This window comes from Hakea prostrata, chromosome 11, assembly GCF_041222555.1.
Source record: "Hakea prostrata isolate BN-2017 chromosome 11, UWA_Hpros_2, whole genome shotgun sequence".
Taxonomy (NCBI): Eukaryota; Viridiplantae; Streptophyta; class Magnoliopsida; order Proteales; family Proteaceae; genus Hakea; species Hakea prostrata.
In genome coordinates, this window is record NC_142610.1 from 6,980,115 (window position 1) to 7,002,537 (window position 22,423).

Sequence of the window (22,423 nt, forward strand, 5' to 3'; positions counted from 1 at the left end):
CTGACCTGAAAATTGCAGGGTGATTTTATTTTTTCAACAAACTATACAGTGTCGCTGTTAAGGGTGTCCATTAGTATAATTTTGGTACAGTACCAACTTTGAATACAAAAAGTTAGAATCTTACCATACCAAATTTATATGGTATGATTCGTTTCCGATATTTACAATACCAACTTTGAATACAAAAAGTCAGAATCTTACTATACCAAATTTATATGGTATGATTCGTTTTCGATATTTACAAAAACGGTTCTGTTTCGGTATTAAATTAGTGCAAGAAAACGGTTTAAACACGATATTTAGTACTGTAAAATTTTTGTACAAATAAACCCATACCACTTTTGTTATTAGCTCATTAAGATTCTAATGAAATTGTGATCAAACAATCGATAAAATTTGATATTAATAGAGACAAAACAAGTAAATCTAAGAAAATGAATGAATGAAAAAAAAAAAAAGGAATTAGTAATAGTATAAATATAAAGTATTTTAATGGTAAAATTACATTTATATCCTTTAATTTGATACCGTACCAATTCGGTACGGTTTCAATATATATTGATGATATGAATATCTCAAACTGAAATCGTATCAAAGAAATTTAGTTTTAGTATGTACCTTACCTAATTTTGAATGATGCGTTACCATGCGTTTTGATACACTTAAACAATTTTAGTTTGCAATTGACACCCTCAGTTTAGTGTGCAATAGTTGCACTCCGCCAACTCTCAGCATCCACCCAGACTTGAATAGGGAATCCCGATCCGGATCATCACCCCCGACGGGGAGCACCAGAGTGCTCCCCATCGGGTTTTCCACCACAAAAAAGGTGAGGCCCACCACTGAAAATATGAAGAAAAAAAAAAAACCCTCCCATCACCACCCTGGCCCCCCTGTTTTTTGTGGTGGTTTGTGCTCCCCTGACGGGTCGCAGATCCGGACTTTTGAATAGGAACCGCTTAGAGAAATTCAAGTCGAAGAAGCTGTGGCGGGGTCCACATCCTTCATAATGACATCACCCACGTGGGTCTGAGATAGGCCCGTTGGTCAGTACTTCCAACGCGGACATGAGCCCACGTGCGCACCTCCTCCTTCCCGTGGTCCCACCCATCAAAATCCACATCAGAATCTATGCATCAACTTCCCCCACTAATTTCCCGCGATACTTATCTCATACTATTTACTTTCATGTTAAAAAGAGAATAAAAAAAAAAAGAAAAAAAAACCACATTATCTCATCATCATCACCATTCACATTTTTCGAACCTGTCGGATAGAGGTGCCCTTACAGGCTTACACTCATATTTCCCAATCTTATTAGATTTCTTACAGGCTTACACTCATATTTCCCAATCTTATTAGATTTTTATGAGTCTAGATGCTCTACTTTTTGTTTTAGGCATTACACATCTTCAGAGAGAGCAGTTTCACTTTTCACTTTTGTGCTGCACTTTAAATGTATAGCTTTCTGATTGAAACTTTAACTTTAATCTTGATTGTCCATTTTCATTTTTCACTCATCTGTGAAAGGGACGATCGAGATTAAAATCTCGACCATAGCCAATAAGTGCTGCAAATTTAATGCGCAACATTCAAGTTCAATTCCTTATGAAAGACTATCTTCTAAGGAGTGCCCAATGAAACCAAACACCTTGTCATGTGGAATATACTAATCCACTATATTTTTACCTACAAGACTCGGGTGGAACCCAGATCCGATTTGAGTTCTCCCACCAAATTTCGTCTTCCTCGATGCTCTCATGAAGAACTTCTTCAGAAAAGCATATTGCTCCAGCTTTTAAACGGAAAAAAAAATTCTTCTATGGTTGTTAGATAATAGAATTCAATAGACGAACATGTTGAAACCATTCTTAAGAATTTGCCCTTGATTCCTCAAACCACTGAAGATGAGATCTAGAGAGGAATTAAAGATTTTTATTTTTATTTTTTATGTTGTGCTGCATTAGCTTCATTCGAATTTGAGAAAGGGGACTTAGATTCACAGAGATCTTTCAGTTGCAAGGGAGGTAGCATTAATGGGAGAGCTTCTTAGATCCTCAAAACATCTTTATGCCATTTTTTTAGCATTAGGTTTCTGATAAAATATAGTTTGAGTGAGAGACAAACTCTTTAGTTTAGAGTTTCAATTATATTCCACTTGGTTACTTAAGAGTTGGAATTCTATTTAAGTTTGTTTTCCCTGTATCTCTCCATTTCTTATTCATGTAATTGATTATATATAAATACAATATTCAAGCAAACGTGAAAGCTTGAGTATTCAAACCAAATCTCATAATTTTTCATGGTATCATAGCCATCGATCCTAAAACCCTGCAATTTTTTCCCCCTTCAAACTTCTCAATGGCAGTGGCTTCCTTGTCTCCCTTTCCAATCACTAATATACTAAACCTCATTGCTTCAAAACTTGATAATACAAATTATTTGCTTTGGAAGGAGAAGCTTGAGTCCATCTTTATCAATTATGATCTCATTAGTCATGTTGATGGCACAATCATAGCACCCTCTCCAACAATTACAACTAATTCAACTACATCTCCAAATCCAACATATACAACTTGGCGAAAAACATATCACTTTATACGTGCTTATATCAATGCTACTTTGAGTGAATCTCTTTCTCCCACATTCTTGGTCTCCAAACAACAAAATAGGTATGGGATTCACTTGATGAGTTATTTCAACAACAGTCAACTACTAGATGTAGTTTTTTACGGCAAGAGATTCAAACCCTTAACAGAGATTCAATAACCATTAAAGTATACCTAAATGAAATCAATTCCATTGCTAACTCCCTAGTAGCTATCAATGACAAACTCTTTGATTCAGATCTTGTTAGCTATACCTTGAATGGGTTGGGATCGGACTATCTCACCTTCATTATCACGATTGAGAACATTAGTCCCCCAATCACCTTAATTGATTTACGTGCTAAGCTTCTTATGTGCCAACAACCACCAACACTTCTTAACTCCATCAATTTTGTTCGAGTATCACTTGATGGATGTGTGAAACAATATTTTCAACAAAGAGACTATTGATGCCATTTGAAAGAGATAAGTTCTCATACTCAATACTTGATTATTTTGTTTTATGTCTTATATGATAGCTCTTAACTTCGTATTTCCAACAAAATGGAAATTATCATTCAATGAAAAATATTTTCTCCATTTTTGACTACATAAAATTATCTATCAATACATTATGATTCAACAATATAATGGAACTAGCATTCTTAATTTGGTAATATACAACAGTAATGCCAAGAATAATAAAAACATCATTTTAAACAATTTGATGGTTGAATTAAACCATAAGAATTGCCAACTGCATTGTTGCAAGATGATTGTGCGATTTGGTTTTGGTAAGTTAGGTTCACATCTTCTAGCTCAATATCAGTGCAGGGATTTTGAGGGCTACAATCAAATTTCATAGCTACTTCAGTCGCCGATGTTCCTCGAACATTTTTGTAGGTGACATGACTAATTTTAACCCCTGAAGCCTGCAAATCATATCTTGTTAATGAGTGTGTCTGAAATACCAAATCTTAAATTACGGGAGGAAATCCCCAAAAAATGAAAAATAAAGAGAAAAAAAATAAATTCTAAGTTCAGCCCAAGTCCAGCTTAAGGGCTGAAACCTGAAGTATAATAGGGGCCCAGTTCAATTGAGCAACATGTGGGTCATGTAGGATGATAATATTCCAAATATACCCTTGTATTATCATACCTGTCCAGGGCAATCTTCATCATTTGGGCAGTAATTTTGATCAACGATAATAGGATTTTTGACATTTCGCATGATGCCATCTTGGAAAAGGACACCATTGACGAATCCATGACTGGGCCTTCCCCATGTTTTAATTCTGAACCCATTCTGGGTACCTGTGAAAGTAACTGTTTTAACTGTCACATTCTGCACTCCTGGTTCTTTTAGAGCCCTGCCCAGGCTTCCAATGCTGCAAAATCATACATGCTTAATAAGTCTACTCTCTATTTGAAGAGCTGAATTGTTACCAAATCCAACAAATATAAGAACATTGAGAACCATATTGACTCACCTGATGCCATGTCCAGGTCCACAAGCAATTTTCTCTATCCACAAATTCGAAGTGCCCGGACCAATTGAGATGCAATCGTCCCCGGTCTTGATGTTAGCACCCTTAATCGTGACATCGGTTGACATCCCCACGTGAATGCCGTCGGTGTTGGGACTATTCCCAGAAGCCGTGACCGTCACCCCATGTACGTCGACATTCTCGCAGCGATCAAAGACAACGTGAAACTTTTGACTGTTTATCGATGTTAATCCATTGATAACAATGTCCTTCGAGTTCCTGAAACGTAGATTCTGCATGGGATCGCACAAGGAGAAAATGGGAGAGAATTATTATGACCTGATATATATATTATGTGTAGGCTTGGCCCAAATTTAGTCTTAACTATTGGGCTAGCTGGCTTTAACGTACCGTTGCTCCACCTGGGCAATTGTTTCCTGAAGCCTTACAAGCCCACAAACTGCTCCCTTGCCCGTCAATGGTTCCGCTGTTAATTGAAACACCGACGACTTTCTCGAACATCAGCCAAGTTCCGGCATTGCCGATGACACGATAATCCGATGGAGCAACAAGGGTCCCGTCGATCTGTATGGTAATTCCAGTGTTCTTGCAATTCCCAACAAAATTGGCCTTGCCTAGATAAAATGTTCCTTGTGGTACATAGATTGTGGCCGGGCTACTAGACCCACAAGCCATTGCCCATGCACGAAGGAAAGCAGGGGCTGAGTTGGTCTTGCTGTTGGGCCTGGCTCCTAGGCTGACCACATTATAGGTTACACTACCAGAAGATGGTCCCAGCAAGAAGAGGAAGAGCAAAGAGAAAAGAAAATTCATGGGCTTCTTCATTTCCATTGTTTGGAGAGGTTGATGGCAGTCGGTTCTGTAGAAAAGACAGAAAGAAAGAGGAAATGAGAAGGTGATGGGAGAAGTGATAGTGAAGTTGTGTCCTATTTATAGAGAAGGCAATGGAGGGAGACATCTTGTGTTGCTGCTTTCCACGGCGTGTTTGGTTGCAGGAAATAAGAATTCCTGCATCATGGTTTCAAAGGAAATGGAGATTAAGTTAAGTGCTTATACATGAAGAGATGAAGCCAGTGACATGGGCAGCAAAGGTGCCGGTTTCTCTGCATTGAAACCCGCAAGCTTCATTTCTCAACTCCAGTTGAAGCGTGTGATCCTCCTGGTTGATAAAGTTGATAGAATATATATTTAGTTGACCAAGCTTTAAAATGGACATGGGTCAACCACCCACCCAGCTATCTTATGATCCGGATCAGCTCCCCCGACGGGTGCTCTCCGACGGGTTCCCACCACACAAAACAGTGGGCCCACCGTGAAAAATACTTTTTGGAAAAAAACAAAAAAAAATTTAAATTTTATCCGTGGGCCCCACTGTTTTGTGTGGTCGGAACTCGGAACCCGTCGGGGAGCACTGAGTGCTACCCCGACTGGGTGAGGATCCGGATTCCTTTCTTATTCCACCCGCTTACCTAATTGCCTGCACCGGGTTGATGGCTATCAGTTATTATCAGTTGGGGGCTACACATGGGAGCCGTTTTTTTTTTTTTTGGCTACGGACTTGAACGGTTGATTTGAGGAATAAAGTTCGCCTTGTCTTAAGGTAGCATTCATTTCCTCCTCTTTTCGCTCTCATTGTGTATGTGATCATGTCACTTTAAATCCCAAATTTTTTAAGTTTGACCCCCTAAGTGAGGTGAATGATGTCGATAGTAAGGGAACTAGTATAATATTTTTTGCTCTAATAAAAATCATTTTATTATGAGAACCATGCAAAATTCATGGAATAAGGGCGAAAAATTATACTATGCAACTATAAACTCTGTGGAACTAAGCTAGACAGAGAGCCATGTATTAGACAGAGCCTTCCTTGTCAAGGAGCTATACCGATAAACTACCTTCGAAATCAAGTTATTTGAAGATAATTTACAAAAAGTGAAGATATCGATACTTGGATTTTTTTTCGTTACCTTTTTGGGGTAGAATGGTAAGGCAGTAACTTTTTAGGTCATAATAGATGGCAAAGGGGATAAAAAATAACTACTCGTTATCAGACTCTGAAGGTGAAACACGTGATGAGTTGGGGCACGTATAAATAGGAGTTAATATCATTCCAACTGTCATTACTAAAGTAATTAATATTTTTGCCATCAAAAGATATTTTGGGCTAGTAAGTATTCAACAATAAAACCACTCGTTCCCGAAGAAAATGAAATGGATTTATTCAACTTTTTCAATAAGAAATCCATTTCTATTTCAATTATAACAATAATTATGTGTATATGTAAATCCCGGTATAGAAATTGTTACATAGATACCTAAGAGGTTTCTTACCTATACATTAAATATTAATTAGTGTGTTTAAATTTTTATCGAATTCAATATGAATATATTATATTGAATAAAATATAAATTATAATATAACACGACCTATGTTGTTCAAAGTAGAACTGCGATAAAAGAAAAATGTATATGTATTTAATAAATACAACCCCTCATACACACTTCAATTGTATTTTACGAATTCTACTAACCAAGTTCTTTTACAAGGTGCTCTAAGACATAACGGCTTCAATGGTGGATGGAGTACCCTCAAAGTTATTTAAAAAAAAAAAAAAAAAAAAAGGAAGCAGCATTGCAAAAAAGAAAAGGAAAATTTGGAAAACATTTATTTAATCCCTAAACTAACAATTTTATTGGATGATTTGGTTCATGAAAGATTCATGAGAATCAAACTTGACATTTAAAAGGTCTTCTTCCACTTTGTTGTGCTTAAAAAATTTTGATTCTCTAAAAAGTAGCTAGGTTGGATAAACTGTTTATAAAGTTACCCATATTACTAGTGTTGTTGAATGGAGGTCCTATGAGTTTAACATGTTCAAAAGAGATCTTACGCAAAAACTTAAAGAACGAGCACTTGTAGGGCCTAGAAGAGTAAAGGTCTCTCTTTTTGGTTAATGACTAACAAACAATTTCATTAAGTAAAGAAGTTTAAGCCAAGAGACCTGATCGACAATAAAGAAACATCAACCATAAAGAGAGGTGGGACATTCTACCATGATCTAGGAAGGGATAAATGACGGGCTCCCTTGGCCAAAAAGTTAGCAAAGACATTATTAGACCTAGGTATAAAATTAAAGTGAACATATGTGAAATCATGAACATTGCTATAAATCTTAGAAACCAAACTTTGACTCATCCAATCAAGCAATGTGCAAAATCCCTGAAGAGCAAGCACCATTGGTAGGAAATCCGAATGCACTTGAATGTTCAAGACACCCATAGATTTTCCTAGCAGCTGACCATCCCTAACAACAAGAAGCTTCATAAGTGAAGCTGGACTTCCCTAACCGTGCATGCATTGGGCAGCAACAAAGCATCGTTCGGCATCCCAAAGTATGTAGCTCCTTCCACCCTTTTGAGTATTGCAATTCCATACATTATCCACATTTATAGATTTGGAAAAAAACACATCCTCTATTGGAGAGACCAAAGAAGATACTTGATGACTTCCCACATGCACATGCACATGGGTATGAGTGATATTATGGATATCTGCACAAAGAGAAGTGAAATGAGACATGGTGTAAAATATTGAAGCATCAATACCACGAGATAAATATGTGTTTCTAGTATTCCAGATACACCAACATAAAGCACTCCACATTATTTACTCTATCCATATCATCACAAACCTTATATTTTTGTTGGATAAATTCCATCAAATCATGGAGGTGTGTGCCATGATAATCTACTGTGTCAAGCCTTAATGGTGAAAGTTCCTAACATCTCTTTGCATGAGGACAAAAATACAATGCATGACAAACAGTTTTAGATCTGTCACCACAAACTAAACAAATAGGAGCAAGATATACTTGTCTAGCAAAGAGAGAGCTACACATTGCAATTGTCTCATGAGAAGTTCTCCAAAGAAAATGTTTAATTTTTTTGGGGGGGGGGGGGGGGGGGGGGGGGGGGGGTGGGGTGTTTAATATGCCAAATTGTGTTTCAAAAATAGAAGAAGCAGAGGATGATGCACTGTTTCCTTGATTGTTAGCTATTGTAAGACATTGATAATATGTGGATGTGATAGGAAATTTACCATTATTTGTCTTGCACCAAACCCAAGAATCATGAGTTTGAATTGAGAGAATAGGGATAGCCAAAAATGGTTTCCACCTCAATAGGAGTCAATAAGAACACAAGTAAAGGAATGCCCACTGCATGACCTCCCAGTGAATCAACTCCTGAACCCGAGAAGGGCCTAGGTTGGATGGGGGCTACTAATTCCTTTAAAAGGAAAGGTAGTCAACCATGGATCTTTATAGATATTTGTATTTGCCCCATTCCCCACTTGCTAAATTAGGCATTAGCCGAGAATATCCCTACTAGTTAAAATACTTTGCCAACCCCAATAACAAAAAGAAAATGTTCTACATTCAAGAAAATGTGTCTCCTTAATGTATTTTGCATGCATGATCTGGGCCCACAAAGAGTCAAGGTTTGTAAGAAGTCTTCAGCTTTGTTTAGCGAGAAGGGCTTTATTGAAACAATGAAAATCCTTGAAACCAAGGCCACCTTCCCTTTTCCTTTTGCATAAGGTTTCACACTTAACCCAAAATATGCCTTTTCCATAATCATCCTTCCACCAAAATTGGCATATTTTTTGTTCTTCTATTTTTGTAATTCATTTAGGATTAAGAAGCAAGGCATGATATAGATAGGGAGAGAAAAAGCCATAGCCTTAATAGGCATTTCCTTACCCGCAGGGGAGAGAAGCTTACCTAACCATCTAGCTAATTTGGAGACAAATCTCTCAAGTATAAAGGAACAAGTTTGAACTTTGGATTTGCCTATAGATGAAGGGAGACCCAAATAATTACCATGGGAGTGGACTTCCTTAATGTCTAGGGTAGAAACAACATCATTTCTTAGGGCAAAAGGCATCGTGGAGCTGAATAGAATCGCAATTTTTTTTTTCTGGATTGATATGTAAGCAAGACACTAGCTCAAATCCTGCAGAAGTACATTTATATGGGAGGCATTAGGGATAGAAGCGGGAGAAAATAGCATCCAATCATCTGCAAAAGTGATTGAGCTCCAAACTATCTCAAGAGATTCTGATACCTAGGAGTTGGGGATTCCATGATTGGAAATGAGTCACTGAGATAAAGTTTCATGGCATAGAATAAAGACTTAAGGGCTTCGAGGACCACCTTAACAAATACCACGGTAGGGAACAATTTTTCTAGATAGGGCTCCATTAATTTTAATCTGATACTCCATTGGGGTGAGGCACTGCATCACCCATTGGACCCATTGGTCAGCAAACCTAAGGTGTCTCAGAGTGTGACTAATAAAGGACTACTCTAATTTGTCATAGGCCTTGCAAAGGTCAAGTTTAAGGGCCGTAAACCTTGACTTGGATTTTAACTTCTTCAAAAAAATGAAGATATTCATGTATAAGATAGATATTATCTAAGATGGCACGAGGAGGGATGAAGGCACTCTGAGTCAAGCTAATGATGGATCTCAGGATAGGTTTAAGACGATTAGCCAAACATTTAGATATGATTTTATATAGAGTGGTACAAAAACTGATTAGACAAAAGTGAGACCTCTTGGGGATGCTTCCTTTTCAAAATGAGTGAGATGAAAGTTTTGTTTAGACTTCGGAGCATGTGTTCCCCATTAAAGAAATGTAGCACCCCATGGGTGAGATCGGGTCCAACAATCTCCCAATGTTGTTGAAAAAAATGAGTGAGAAGGCTATCGATACCCAAGGCTTTGGTGCATTTCATTTGGAAAAGGGTATTCCTAGCTTGCTCAGAAGAGAAGGGGGATCATAGAGAAGAATTATTTGAAGTTTGTATGCAAGGAGGAATACTAGAGAGAAATTTCTTAGGGGAGATGAGGGATGAAGAAGAGAACAAAGTAGAGAAATGAGCACATATTTTATAATGAATCTCGGGGTCCTCAGTCAACCAATTACCTTCTCCATCCTTAAGTTTGGTAATGGGGTTTTCATGCTTCCTTTGGCTGGTGGAAGAATGAAAAAATTTTGTGTTATGATCCTCCTCCTGAAACCAAAGGACCTTGGATCTTTGACACCAAAATTTCTCTTCAACTAAGAGATTCATTTCAATTTCTCTTCAACTAAGAGACTTCTTTTGCAATAGTAAAATTAGAGGGTGATTTCTGTTGATATGTCTCAAGTAGCTGGAAAAGTCTAGCAATTTCTATAGAGGTATTTTGGAAAGTATCTTTACTTTAGGTCCAAAGGGATTTGGTGCAATGTTTGATCTTCTGTTGGAGTTGATAGCTAGGAGAGCCAAGAGTAGAAGCGGTCCAGCTTAAACCCATTTGATTGGTAAGGTCGGAATGGTCTTTCCATTAGTTCTTATAGTGGAATCTCATGGGTCTTTTATTGTGGGGGTGAAGGGCAATCTCCAAAGGAGCATGGTCAAAACCCACCACTACATATCTATGTCCTTGCACACTCCCATATAGATCTAGGAACTCAACGTTAGCCTTGTCAACCCACTCTTTAACTAAATTCCTCCCTTGAAGCTTGTTGGCCCAAGAAAACTTAGGTCCAATACATTTGACCTCAAATAAGTTGCAACTCTCAATTGCCATTTGAAAAGCATCCATTTGGGATTGTGGTCTGGATTCCTTCCCATCCATAATCATTTGACAAAATCTCATTGAAATTACAAAGAATTAGCCAAGGGATACTTATAGAAGATCCCATATGTGACAATTCATACCAGACCTAATGCCTTTCCTCCACTACTGGGTGACCATAAACTAGGGTGACTCTGAACTCTGCACTAAAGGAAATTAACCACATAAATCAGTATATCAACAATGTGAGAGGATGATTAAAGGATAGTAATATTCCGTAAAACACCTATTCCACTTGACAAACCAATAGGATTGACAGTGAAGAAATCATTAAAACAAAGTTGCCTTGCCACTCTATTTACTTTAGCATCGCCTTGTTTTATTTCCATACCGAACACAATGTTGGTCCCACCCTATCTGCAAATTTTTTTGTAGATACTGTTGAGCTAGGGGAGGGCTAGTCCCTAATAGTTCCAAGCTAAAAGCCTCATAGCCCCCGTGGGGTCTGATTGAGGACAACCTGTGTCACCATATAAGAAATAGGGGGGGGGGGGGGGGAAGGGACCCCTAGCTCTCATAATGGCCCTGAAAAAAATGAGCTGATCATCCACCAACTCTACGGGCTAGGGCATTAATACCAGGGCCTCTAGCACCCCTAAAAGGGTGTCAATCCATCTCATCAGACAAGCAGAGCCTCTTCATCATAATGGCAATCGGCTCAGGAGAGGCAACCCTTTTCCTAGGATTATGGTTCTCTAAAACCAAAATTGTGTCATCCGGGTCATTGATTTCCTCAATTAAAACATGAAGACACATAGTTGAGGATGCCGATGTTGTGGTTTTGATGACAATAGGTTTGGCTCGCGTAATGGCTAAAGATAATTCACCTCTATTCTCAACACCATGGAATTATCAGATATATCATTAGGTTGACAAGATGGAGAGTTTTCTATTAAGACCAAAATAGATCTTGAAGTATCGTCCAAATCTTCTAGATATGAAGAGTCAAAACTAGTTGCTTTGGAAGAAAGAACAATCTGCCTAATAGAATCCTCACAATGCCCAATTAGGGAGTCCAGAGTATTTAGTGAAGTTGCAAATAGAGTCATTGATTTGGAAATTGAGTCTTTGGATTTGGATTTTGTGAAGCCGAGGTTGCAAGTGGACTAGATGGTGGTGTTGGGCTTGTTGAGACGAAGGATTGAGACACCTGTTGTTGGATTTGGGTTAAAGAGTCATAGGCTGTAGAAGAAAACATTCTATTTCTTTGTCGTGATGAAATTCAAAGATTTTGTAGAGAAATTGGCCCGTTGAGTCCATTAGAAAGTGGGATGGAGTCCCGAATTGTTGATGGGCCAGCCACTGCAGTTTGGTTATGATGAGGAGCATTGATCCTGACCATTCGATTTCTATCAAAGGTCTACCTAAAAATCTCAAAGTCTGTGGGATGCTTGAACTTCAAGGAAGGTACCCAGATTGTGTCCTATGAACATAGAAACTTCAGTGTTATACATCAATGGAGGAAGGTTTAGTGCTTGAATCCAGAATTCGTATATGTTGAAAAATATTCTGTCCACCAAAATGTGTTGTTCCCAACGCTTTATAATCATCAGATGATTTTTAATCAGCCAAGGGCCACCATGAATAGCCGTTTAGACTTCCTTTGAGTTCAATAACTGCAGAAGAAAGAGGTGCCTGCCTACCTTGAAGACCTCCAAATCCTGTGGGACTCCCCAAGCATTTGTCAATGACCAAGATACTATGTTGCACTCACCTTCTTTGTAGTTATGACTTTCCCTATAACAATGTTTGCACTGTTCAGGAGATGGATATTAAGAAGAAAAATGTAATCATCCTCTTGGAGGAGGATACCAGATGAGTAAGTGTCACACCCCACCAGCCGGTCTCGGTTACCCACCCGACAACCTGTGGGAGTGATCTGTCACAGGATCCACGGTTTTAGTCTATCAACAATAATAAATACAAATAAAGACAATCAAGAGCAATAACAGTTCAATAAATGAATTAAAGGAATTACAGGAGTCCAAATACTCTAATAAAAATAATGAATGAAAGAATAATGAATTAAAATGAATATGAGTTCAGCGGAAGCAATTATAAGAGTTATATTATTTTCTTTCCACTTTCCTTTTCTAAGGCTAAATAATGTTTTTCATGAATCTCTAAAAAGGGCATCCTCCAGTTCTTCTCCATTCGCTGAGCGAACTGTTTAACCACTTTTCGTCTCTGTCCATCAATAGGTGCGATAAACGCACTCCAAGCACTCGCAGGAGCTCCTCCACAGGCTATCTCCATTTCCCATTGTCGGTGCCACATCCTCTTCATACGGGAAGGTTCCTTCATAAGAAACCAGTCCATCTTCCGACACATTTCCTCCATCTGTGCAGGCTAATAAAATATATACAAAGAAAGGAGTGAGTTCTAGAGAACTCAGTAAGAACAATTACAATTCCCATCAATTATCCAACAAAGCATAAATGTATAAATGATATGAATGAGTGCAAAGTATGAATGGTACTATGATTTCTAACTATGCAAGTCTCTAACAGCTGGCATGCTTTAAGATATACACCAGCCCTTCTCTGGGTAGGTCTAGTCACTCTGATCTGGCAAGGAGTGGTTACCTCTGTAGGGATCCTGGGCAAAGGGGTAAGTCCACACCTGGCTCTCAAACCATGGCTGGGGTTAAGTCAACGCTCTCTCACCACAACCATTGGCAATAAGTATTGGCGCATGTCAGGGTTTCTAATCCAATGCAAAGTCATACTGGTAACATGTCTACATGAAGTCCAAATACATCCCCTATGGCACCAACCGACTCGGTTCAGTATCCTTAGCAACCTAGGAATGAGAATCCTCACGGACTGGCTACCGTTGTTGGACTTCATTCCATAACCCTATGGTCATCCACATATTATTGGGGCGGATGCTCTCATGACTCCTCACGACACCCGGTCCGTTCCTTGGACGTCCATGAGCCCAACCCTAACATATGCAACCCTACCATTTATATGACTAACAGTGGACCAACATCACATCACTGTCATCACGGGTCATCTGGTTTCAATCCCCTTACTGAAAGGGTAGTAGCATGTGGGGTACCTAACCATGCAATTCTAGACTCTACCTAAGAATATCATCCAATAGTCATGATAGTGCTGGAGACATCAGCAGGCATGTGCCCATTCCACAGCCTTCTGATATCCCAAGCGAAGATATCCCAAAGGAATACCTCATCTATCAGAACCACATACTAACCATCATGAGTACATAACATTCATAATCAACAATGTATATATGTAAACAAGACAAACAGCAGTATTATAACAAGATTAGTATGTAAAACATGACTACAACAGCATATATAATGAAAGACTAATGCTAACAGACACTGAAATAGCATGTTTAATTCTATTCATAAAGATATGATTGAATGTCCTAAACACAGGGTTACAATAAGATATGACACCACCCAGCCGGTAACCTATTTGGCATACCCGGGAATGTGATCCACAGTCCAAGGATCAAGAAATCGAGGGACCATGCCTCCCACATACGCGATAACACAATCATAAACAATAATAATCAAGGTAAAAGCAACTAATAATAGATATCATGAAAAAGATAAGATTCAATAAATTAGAGTGTGGAAAATAGATAAAGTCAATGTATAAGTGTGATCGTAAAGATGAGAGAATAAGTGAAAATTACTCTCAAAGCAGCGGAAATGAAGTAATAATCAAGTTAGTTACAATCACATGTTTCAAAAGATAATTCAAAAGAAGTTAATTACATAACCAATTGTTCCATAATAAACCAGGGAAATGGGGCACTAGACTAGGGTTCTTCTATCCAAGACGCTCCTCAAGGGTGGATGAAGAAGGCCCAGCGCCGCCCGCTCACGGGGGCAACCGACGAAGAGTAACCCGGCACCAAAACTCGATCTCATGAAGCTACCACCGAGGGTAGTATCGGGACAAAGTCGCTCGAAGAAGGTGACACAGAATCTTGGACGAGGATAATCTAAAAACATTTGTACAAAAGGAATGAGTTCAAGACTAAGAAGGTAGTTATCCATAATTTAAAATCATACATATGCAAAACATAACATAAAAGCAATGTGATATGAAACATATGATGCAAAATGATTCTAACTCATGAATGCTAGTCTCATGGCGACATGCAAGTCATAGCACGACTCAGGTTGTCAACACCTCCCCAACCCACCGACTGGGAATGCCAGGTAAGGGTAAAGTCCTCTCAAACCAGGAGGGGAATGGCACCGCCTCCACACACCGGGAAAACGCGCATGTCACGGAAAGCCAGCCCAAGCAAGATCTACTCGTGATCAAGCAGACCAGAACGCCATCCCGAGCGATCCCGGACCCACACAGAGCAGCGAATCCAAAACGGACTCACAACCATGGTCATCCACAAAAGAAACGGGAAGCCTCCGCCTCCACGGATTGGACCGATCTTGAGCGCCCGTGAGCCCAAGTCTAGCATGCAACCCACCAAAAAGGCCCCCGGACCGAGCAGGAGTCCCCACCGGATTGGACCGGCCTAGAGCGCCCACAAACCATACACTACCAAGGGTCGCGGCCAAGCCCTTCCGATGGGTCGACATGACAAGGACAATCCAGCCACACAACTAGACAATCCTAGTATGATCCAAAACCCGGAAAGTGTCGATAGGCACCTGAAGAACATCCCAACACCCTCCGATGCCCAAGGACAGAAGGCAAAGACACTCCCCAACCCAAGATAGTAGGCAATCACATATCAAGATCACTCATGCATTCAAACATCTCATGATAAAAGTTAAATCATAATATTGAATTGATTCATCATAGAGAAGTAATCAAGAATAATAAATTAATATGACAAGAGATATGAATGCAAACTACTATCCAAAACATGATAACAGCTATAATAATAAAAGAATCAAGAGACTATGCAAGTATAAGCACAAATCATAAGTATGGCCATATGTTATGGAGATAACCATCCACCTAGGTTGAATTGATGATGAATTGAGAATTACCAAGAAATGGTCCAAAAGAAATGTAAGACCCTAAACAAACATAAAAATAAGTTAGAGAAGAAATGGGAAGATCGGATGTTAAATGGGTCAAAATTGGCTAAGGTGCGCATCAACAACGGGATGGTCCTGGCGATGGCATTGACCAAAGAGGATCGACCAAAACCCGGGACGAAAGTGGATGAGGGTTTGATCCGAAATTGGAGGGGTCGGATCAATCCGGAACGGAGGAATGCAAGAACAATATGAGGACACTACAAATCAAGGAACTAACATAATCCAACGGCCTAAATAGAAAGCCCCAAATTGAGCTACAAGTTCAAAAGACAAGCATCATAGCATGAATGGAATTGATTGCATGACATTGAAAAGGCATGCAAGCTAGGGGAACTTATAGAAACGATTAGAATCATATGCTAGTGATAAACATGACAAGCAACCAACAACTCAGTTGACAAAATGGCAGATGTTAAGAGAAAAATCAAAGAAACAATCAGGCGAGATGGGGCAAGCACAATAGAAGCTAAGAGGACAAGGTTAACAAGAGTGGACACTGGAGTGATGGTTGCAAGGGCAGCACCACTCCAAGGTCACAACAACAAAGAGGAATAGAAAAGAATAGAAAAAGATAGAATAGAGAGTGGAATGATGAATCATATCTGTAGTTGTAGATAGAGACAAGAAACAATGATTAACAATGAGTTGGTGGAGTACCCACAAAGCCAGGAGGCGGGAAGCCCCCCACGCCGGGAGGAAAATGATTGCAAAGGGCCAAAACATGAGGCTAGTATAAGTAGAATAGGGAATATTCCAAAGAATCATAACTTGGCTGAGGGAAACGGTGAAGTCCTGGGATGGCACGACCAAAGAGGATTGACCAAAATATAAATCAACAGAAAAGTCAGGTTAGTTCAGCAACCACACAGGGTTTGGAAGGCAACAAGGTCAAATGAGTGGGGTTCCACAATTCAATCAAGAAGCTAGCGGGAATACCCGGATGTGCATGGGAGGTCAAGGTACCAACTAAACACACCCGAGCGAGACTAAAACATCGACAAGACCAAGCAAGGGGACAGAATGCAGGCCGGCCCGACCATAAATCAATCAAAAGGGCCAAAGCACCACCCGGGCTGACCAAAACAAAAGGATCGAGAGGTCGGGGTAGAATAGGGGGATATTAACAGATAAGCAAATGAACAAAGGGATCAAAACCAAAAGAGGCACTAACAGCGGGCAGGAGGGAGCGACCGCCACAGAGCGCCCCAAAAAAGAGAGTCAACCGAAACCAAGCCGACACCGCAACGGAGAGGACATGGCCAAACAAACAACACCCCAAACCAAAGAGTGAAAGGAAACCAACAAACCACAGGAACAGAACCCCAGAACACCAGAAAGCGGGACGGATGAATCACATCAAGAACAGAAAGAGAACAGACAAAAGGAAACACCAGAGAGGGGATGGGTTAACACGAAATTGAATGACAAAGGAGATAACGGATGAAGGTAACCAACCCAAATACAAAAAGAAGGAGACAACACACAAGACAGATCCACCCACAAACCCCAAAAACAGAAACAAAAAATATCGAAAATGGACAAGGATACCTAAGAAGCGGGCAAAAAGGGCAAAACCAAAAAGACAGGACGGAGACCACAAGCCCAGATTCCAACAAGGGACCAGGGGTAACAAGACAACCACCCAAAGAAGAGAGGGAAGAAAAAACAAAACCGAACACCAAGCAGGAGGCCCGGAAGAGGATCCAGATCCATGGGTTGGGGTATGGATCATGGACTTATCCGACATTCCACAAATTTACCGACTAGACCTTGGTTCTGGACCTGCTACGGATCTGGGTTAGAAATGGGGTTGTTATAGTAAGCCATTGCATTCAATGGTGGGTCAATTAAGGAAGGGACCTCTGCTAGTGGAATCGTCATTGAACTTGCACAGGAGCAAACCAAAAACATCACCACCACAAATTCAACATTGAAACAATAGACAATCAATAGTAACAAATAGGGGAATAGACAAAATAAAAGAAAACACCTACAATAATAATGAGGAAAACCTTGATTGAAACTAGACTTGGAAGTAGATAGCCGAAATCCGCCTCCGCCTCTGAATTCACATTTGTATTCGTTTAAGGGTATCCGTATCCATAATTTTTCTTACCGAAAAATATCCGTATCCGTCCGCTAAGCAACCGGATTCGGATTCGGATAATTACTTATCGGATCGGATAATATCCGGATAAAAATGTGTCCGGATAGAGTAAAGTATTTAACATTTTTTTTTTTCCGTAAAAATGGATGATAATCGGATTCGGATAGCGGTATTCGGTAAATAGAAATTAGAAATTTATAATAAAAACATAAAAAAGTGACTAATATCAATCAATAATCGGATAATTTATCGGATATCCGATAAACTTTCGGATTCGGATGCATTCTCTAAATTTTTGCCGGATTTGAATTCGGATAGCGGATTTGCTAATTGGATTCGAATTCGGATACTGGTGTATTCGAGCTGAATTCGATCCGTTTACAGGTCTAATTGAAACCCTAGTCGACCATAACTCACCTATTATCTTAATGGCAAAACAATTGCAAAAAGGTAATAGATGAATATAAATTATAAAAAAGGAAAAAGGACGTAACCCCTCATGGGAAGGGAAAATCCTAGGGTTCCGGGTGCAATAAAATGGAATGAAGGATTGAAAACCAAAGCAAGAAACGAGGGTATAAACTGTTGGCAAAACCAAATGCTAATAAAACTTCCGATGAAAGCCGGTGAACTCTTGGCAAAGAGAGAGAAATATCCTTTCACAAGGGGTTTTCACCAAAAAACAAAAAAGAAAATCCGAGTAAAGGTCTCTCATATGCTAGTACATGTAGATGACATTTCTACTTATTTTTATGCATTAATGAAATAGCTAGACCACTTGTAGCAGTTTTTTAAAAAAAATATCAAGAGTTTTTAGGACAAAAAATACGGGAAAAGTATACAGTTTTTTGGGAAGGTGTTGCCTCATCTTAAGCATTATGTATGGCAAGCTTATGAATATTGCAACGACTTCCTAAGCAACTAAAAATTTAAGGTCAATTTATTCAAAGGGAGATTTTTTTATGGAGAATATGCTTTAGATGTTATAAACAATCAAATTAATATTGTAAGGATGGAAAAGAAAAATAATATCACAAGCTAGAAGAGTAAAGCAAGTATGGCCTATGATCTTTAGATTGTCAACACCTAGTTTTTCAATATACTTAATTGCTCTACAATATCATCAAGTAAAAGCACGCACTTATGAATTGTACCCTTGTTGATAGCTAAGTCATCAACTTGGTGAGTGACTTGGTGTGAGGGGAGAATGAAATTTGAATTGGGATAATTTATGGGAATGATGAAATACTTAGGCAAAACATGTCTCTTGGCTCTCTCTATGGATGAAGGGATTGGTTTAATTTTCTACTTTGCATGGTTATATATGTGTTACTCGAATTCTTATACCTGACTTTGAAGATGGACTTGCATTGGCATATTTAGGTGGCAACTCAAATTATCTAATTTGTGAGGTATGCGATGGAAGCAAAGGGTTTATGCTGATAGGACCCATGCTTGAAGCCTATCACCGATCTCGGTCTTGGATGGGGGTGTACGGGAGTAGCGTTCGTGCTACATTCAATCCGACACAATGGGTCGACCCATTTACTTGATTAAAGTCTATAAATATGTACCATATGTTCTCTTATAGAGTTATTGTGAGATTTGCGATTTTTGCTATAGGGTTTTGGGTAAGAATTGTTGTAATTCTTTGTTGACAATTGGTTTAGATCTCTATTGTAATTTTTCCTATAAAGTGACGGTTCTTCTTCTTTACTTGTGGATGATGTATCACACCACATTGGTGTAGGAACCATGTTAAATCTTTGTACTCATTATGAGATTTGTTTTTGTTCTTGCTTGTGATTTATTGGTGTTTGTTCTTTAATAGATTAGAGGGAATTCATGTTGATGTAAAGGGATGAGGAGACCGATTGAGCGGATTTTCAAAAGCATTAAGGACTTGGTAATAGAATCATATTAAAAATAATATCTCAGCATTATCCCATGTGTTCAATAAGGTAAAACTCCAATGCCCAAAAATCACATGGAGGACTCTCTCTTAAAAAAGAAAAAAGTGGATCGTAGAAAAGAAGATATTTTTGTTTCTAGAAAAGAAAGCTAGGAGGTTATTTCTACTCAAAAAAAAGTTGGGAAGCTATAATTAAAGTGAGGTGGTTGAAGCCTCAAGGGTTGGAAAATGGGAATCACCATTCAATGAAAAATATTTTCTCCCTTTCTAACTATTTAAAATTATCCATCAATACATAATCATTCAACAATATAATGGAACTAACATTTTCATTCGGTAATATACAACAGCAGCAATGCCAAGAATAATAAAAAGTATCATTTCAAGCAACTTGATGGTTGAATTAATCCATAAGAATCGCCAACTGCATTGTTGCAAGATGATTGTGCAATTTGGTTTTGGTAAGTTAGGGTCACATCTTCCAGCTCAATATTAGTGCAGGGATTTTGAGGGCTACAATCAAATTTCATAGCTACTTCAGTCGCCGATGTTCCTCGAACATTTTTGTAGGTGACATGACTAACTTTCACCCCTGAAGCCTGCAAATCATATCTTGTTAATGAGCATGCTTGTCTGAATACCAAATCTCAAATTAGGGGAGGAATTCCCCAAAGAATTAAAAAAAAAAAAAAAAAAAAAAAAAAAAAAAAAAGGTTCAATTAGTACCTACAGGCTCAAGTCCAGCTTAAGGACTGAAACCTGAGGTATAATTGGGGCCCAGTTCAATTGAGCAGCATGTGGGTCATGTATGATGATAAGAAACTAATATTCCAAATATACCCTTGTATTATCATACCTGTCCAGGGCAATCTTCATCATTTGGGCAGTAATTTTGATCAACGATAATAGGATTTTTGACATTACGCATGATGCCATCTTGGAAAAGGACACCATTGACGAATCCATGACTGGGCCTTCCCCATGTTTTAATTCTGAACCCATTCTGGGTACCTGTGAAAGTAACTGTTTTAACTGTCACATTCTGCACTCCTGGTTCATTTAGAGCCCTGCCCAGACTTCCAATGCTGCAAAATCATACATGCTTAATAAGTCTACTCTCTATTTGAAGAGCTGAATTTGATATCAAATCCAACAAATATAAGACCATGGAAACCATTTGACTCACCTGATGCCATGTCCAGGTCCACAAACAATATTCTCTATCCACAAATTTGAAGTGCCCGGACCGATTGAGATGCAATCATCCCCGGTCTTGATGTTAGCACCCTTAATCGTGACATCGGTTGACATCCCCACGTGAATGCCGTCGGTGTTGGGACTGTTCCCAGAAGCCGTAACCGTCACCCCATGTACGTCGACATTCTCACAGCGATCAAAGACAATGTGAAACTTCTGACTGTTTATTGATGTTAATCCATTGATAACAATGTCCTTTGAGTTCATGAAACCTATATTCTGCATATGATCACACAAGGAGAAAATAAAAGAGAATTTTTATCACAACAATAATAAGCCTTGCCCCAACTAAATGGGATCGGCTACATGTTATCACATGATATATATTTTCCAAACTATTGGGCTAGCTTTAAGGTACGTACTGTTGCTCCACCTGGGCAATTGTTTCCTGAAGCCTTACAAGCCCACAAACTGCTTCCTTGCCCGTCAATGGTTCCGCCGTTAATTGAAACACCGACGACTTTCTCGAACATCAGCCAAGTTCCGGCATTGCCGGTGACACGATAATCCGATGGAGCAACAAGGGTCCCGTCGATCCGTATGGTAATTCCAGTGTTCTTGCAATTCCCAACAAAATTGGCCTGGCCCAGATAATATGTTCCTTGAGGTACATAGATTGTGGCCGGGCTACTAGACCCACAAGCCATTGCCCATGCACGAAGGAAAGCAGGGGCTGAGTTGGTCTTGCTGTTGGGCCTGGCCCCTAAGCTGATCACATTATAGGTTACACTTCCAGAAGATGGGCTCAAGAAGAGGAAGAGCAAAGAAAGAAGAAAATTCATGGTCTTCTTCATTTCCATTGTTTGGAGAGAGAGAGAGAGAGAGAAGTTGATGGCAGTCGGGTCTGTAGAAAAGACAGAAAGAAAGAGGAAATGAGAAGTTGATGGGAGAAGTGATAGTGAAGTTGTGTCCTATTTATAGAGAAGGCAATGGAGGGAGACATCTTGTGTTGCTGCTTTCCACGGCGTGTTTGGTTGCAGGAAATAAGAATTCCTGGATATCATAGTTTCAAATGAAATGAAATGAAATGGAGATGAAGTAAGGTGCGTATACATGCAAAGATGATGAGAAGAAACTAGTAACATGGGCAGGAAAGGTGCCGGTTTCTCTGCAATGAAATCCGCCCATTAAATTCAAAGCTTTATCTCTCAACCTCGGTTGAACCGTGTGTGCGAACCGCTTGGTTGGCCAAGGTTGAAATGGACATGGACAGCTTTCTTATTCGACCCGCCTACCTGATTGGCTGATTGCCCGCATGGGGTTGACGGTTATTAGTTATCAGTTATTATCAGTTGGCGGTTACACATG

At 39.3% G+C, this 22,423-nt stretch overlaps 2 protein-coding genes across 2 annotated transcripts; both read right to left on the reverse strand.

Moving 5' to 3' along the window:
* Nucleotides 1-3,298: 3,298 nt before the first annotated feature.
* On the reverse strand, nucleotides 3,299-4,927 carry LOC148999822 (polygalacturonase-like). The gene is made up of 4 exons (XM_089140331.1): nucleotides 4,487-4,927; nucleotides 4,079-4,368; nucleotides 3,748-3,976; nucleotides 3,299-3,520 (listed from the first exon to the last, which is right to left on the reverse strand). Exons 1-4 carry the CDS (start codon nucleotides 4,925-4,927, stop codon nucleotides 3,299-3,301), a joined length of 1,182 nt encoding a protein of 393 aa, XP_088996457.1.
* Nucleotides 4,928-20,235: 15,308 nt separating this feature from the next.
* Nucleotides 20,236-21,958, reverse strand: LOC148999823 (polygalacturonase-like). Its single transcript, XM_089140312.1, has 4 exons — nucleotides 21,478-21,958; nucleotides 21,045-21,334; nucleotides 20,715-20,943; nucleotides 20,236-20,457 (listed from the first exon to the last, which is right to left on the reverse strand). The coding sequence occupies exons 1-4, from the start codon at nucleotides 21,913-21,915 to the stop codon at nucleotides 20,236-20,238; spliced, it is 1,179 nt and encodes a 392-aa protein (XP_088996438.1). The 5' UTR covers nucleotides 21,916-21,958.
* Nucleotides 21,959-22,423: the final 465 nt, after the last annotated feature.

What these genes read in the sequence shown, in the direction of transcription:
- LOC148999822 (XM_089140331.1), bottom strand. Translation starts at nt 4,927, where the DNA reads ATGGAAATGAAGAAGCCCATGAATTTTCTTTTCTCTTTGCTCTTCCTC. An exon ending in GGACCTGGACATGGCATCAG is followed by an intron (nt 3,977 to 4,078) that starts GTGAGTCAATAT and finishes ATGATTTTGCAG; the next exon opens with CATTGGAAGCCTGGGCAGGG. An exon ending in ATGAAGATTGCCCTGGACAG is followed by an intron (nt 3,521 to 3,747) that starts GTATGATAATAC and finishes TATGATTTGCAG; the next exon opens with GCTTCAGGGGTTAAAATTAG.
- LOC148999823 (XM_089140312.1), bottom strand. Translation starts at nt 21,915, where the DNA reads ATGGAAATGAAGAAGACCATGAATTTTCTTCTTTCTTTGCTCTTCCTC. An exon ending in ATTGCCCAGGTGGAGCAACA is followed by an intron (nt 21,335 to 21,477) that starts GTACGTACCTTA and finishes GATCATATGCAG; the next exon opens with AATATAGGTTTCATGAACTC. An exon ending in ATGAAGATTGCCCTGGACAG is followed by an intron (nt 20,458 to 20,714) that starts GTATGATAATAC and finishes TATGATTTGCAG; the next exon opens with GCTTCAGGGGTGAAAGTTAG.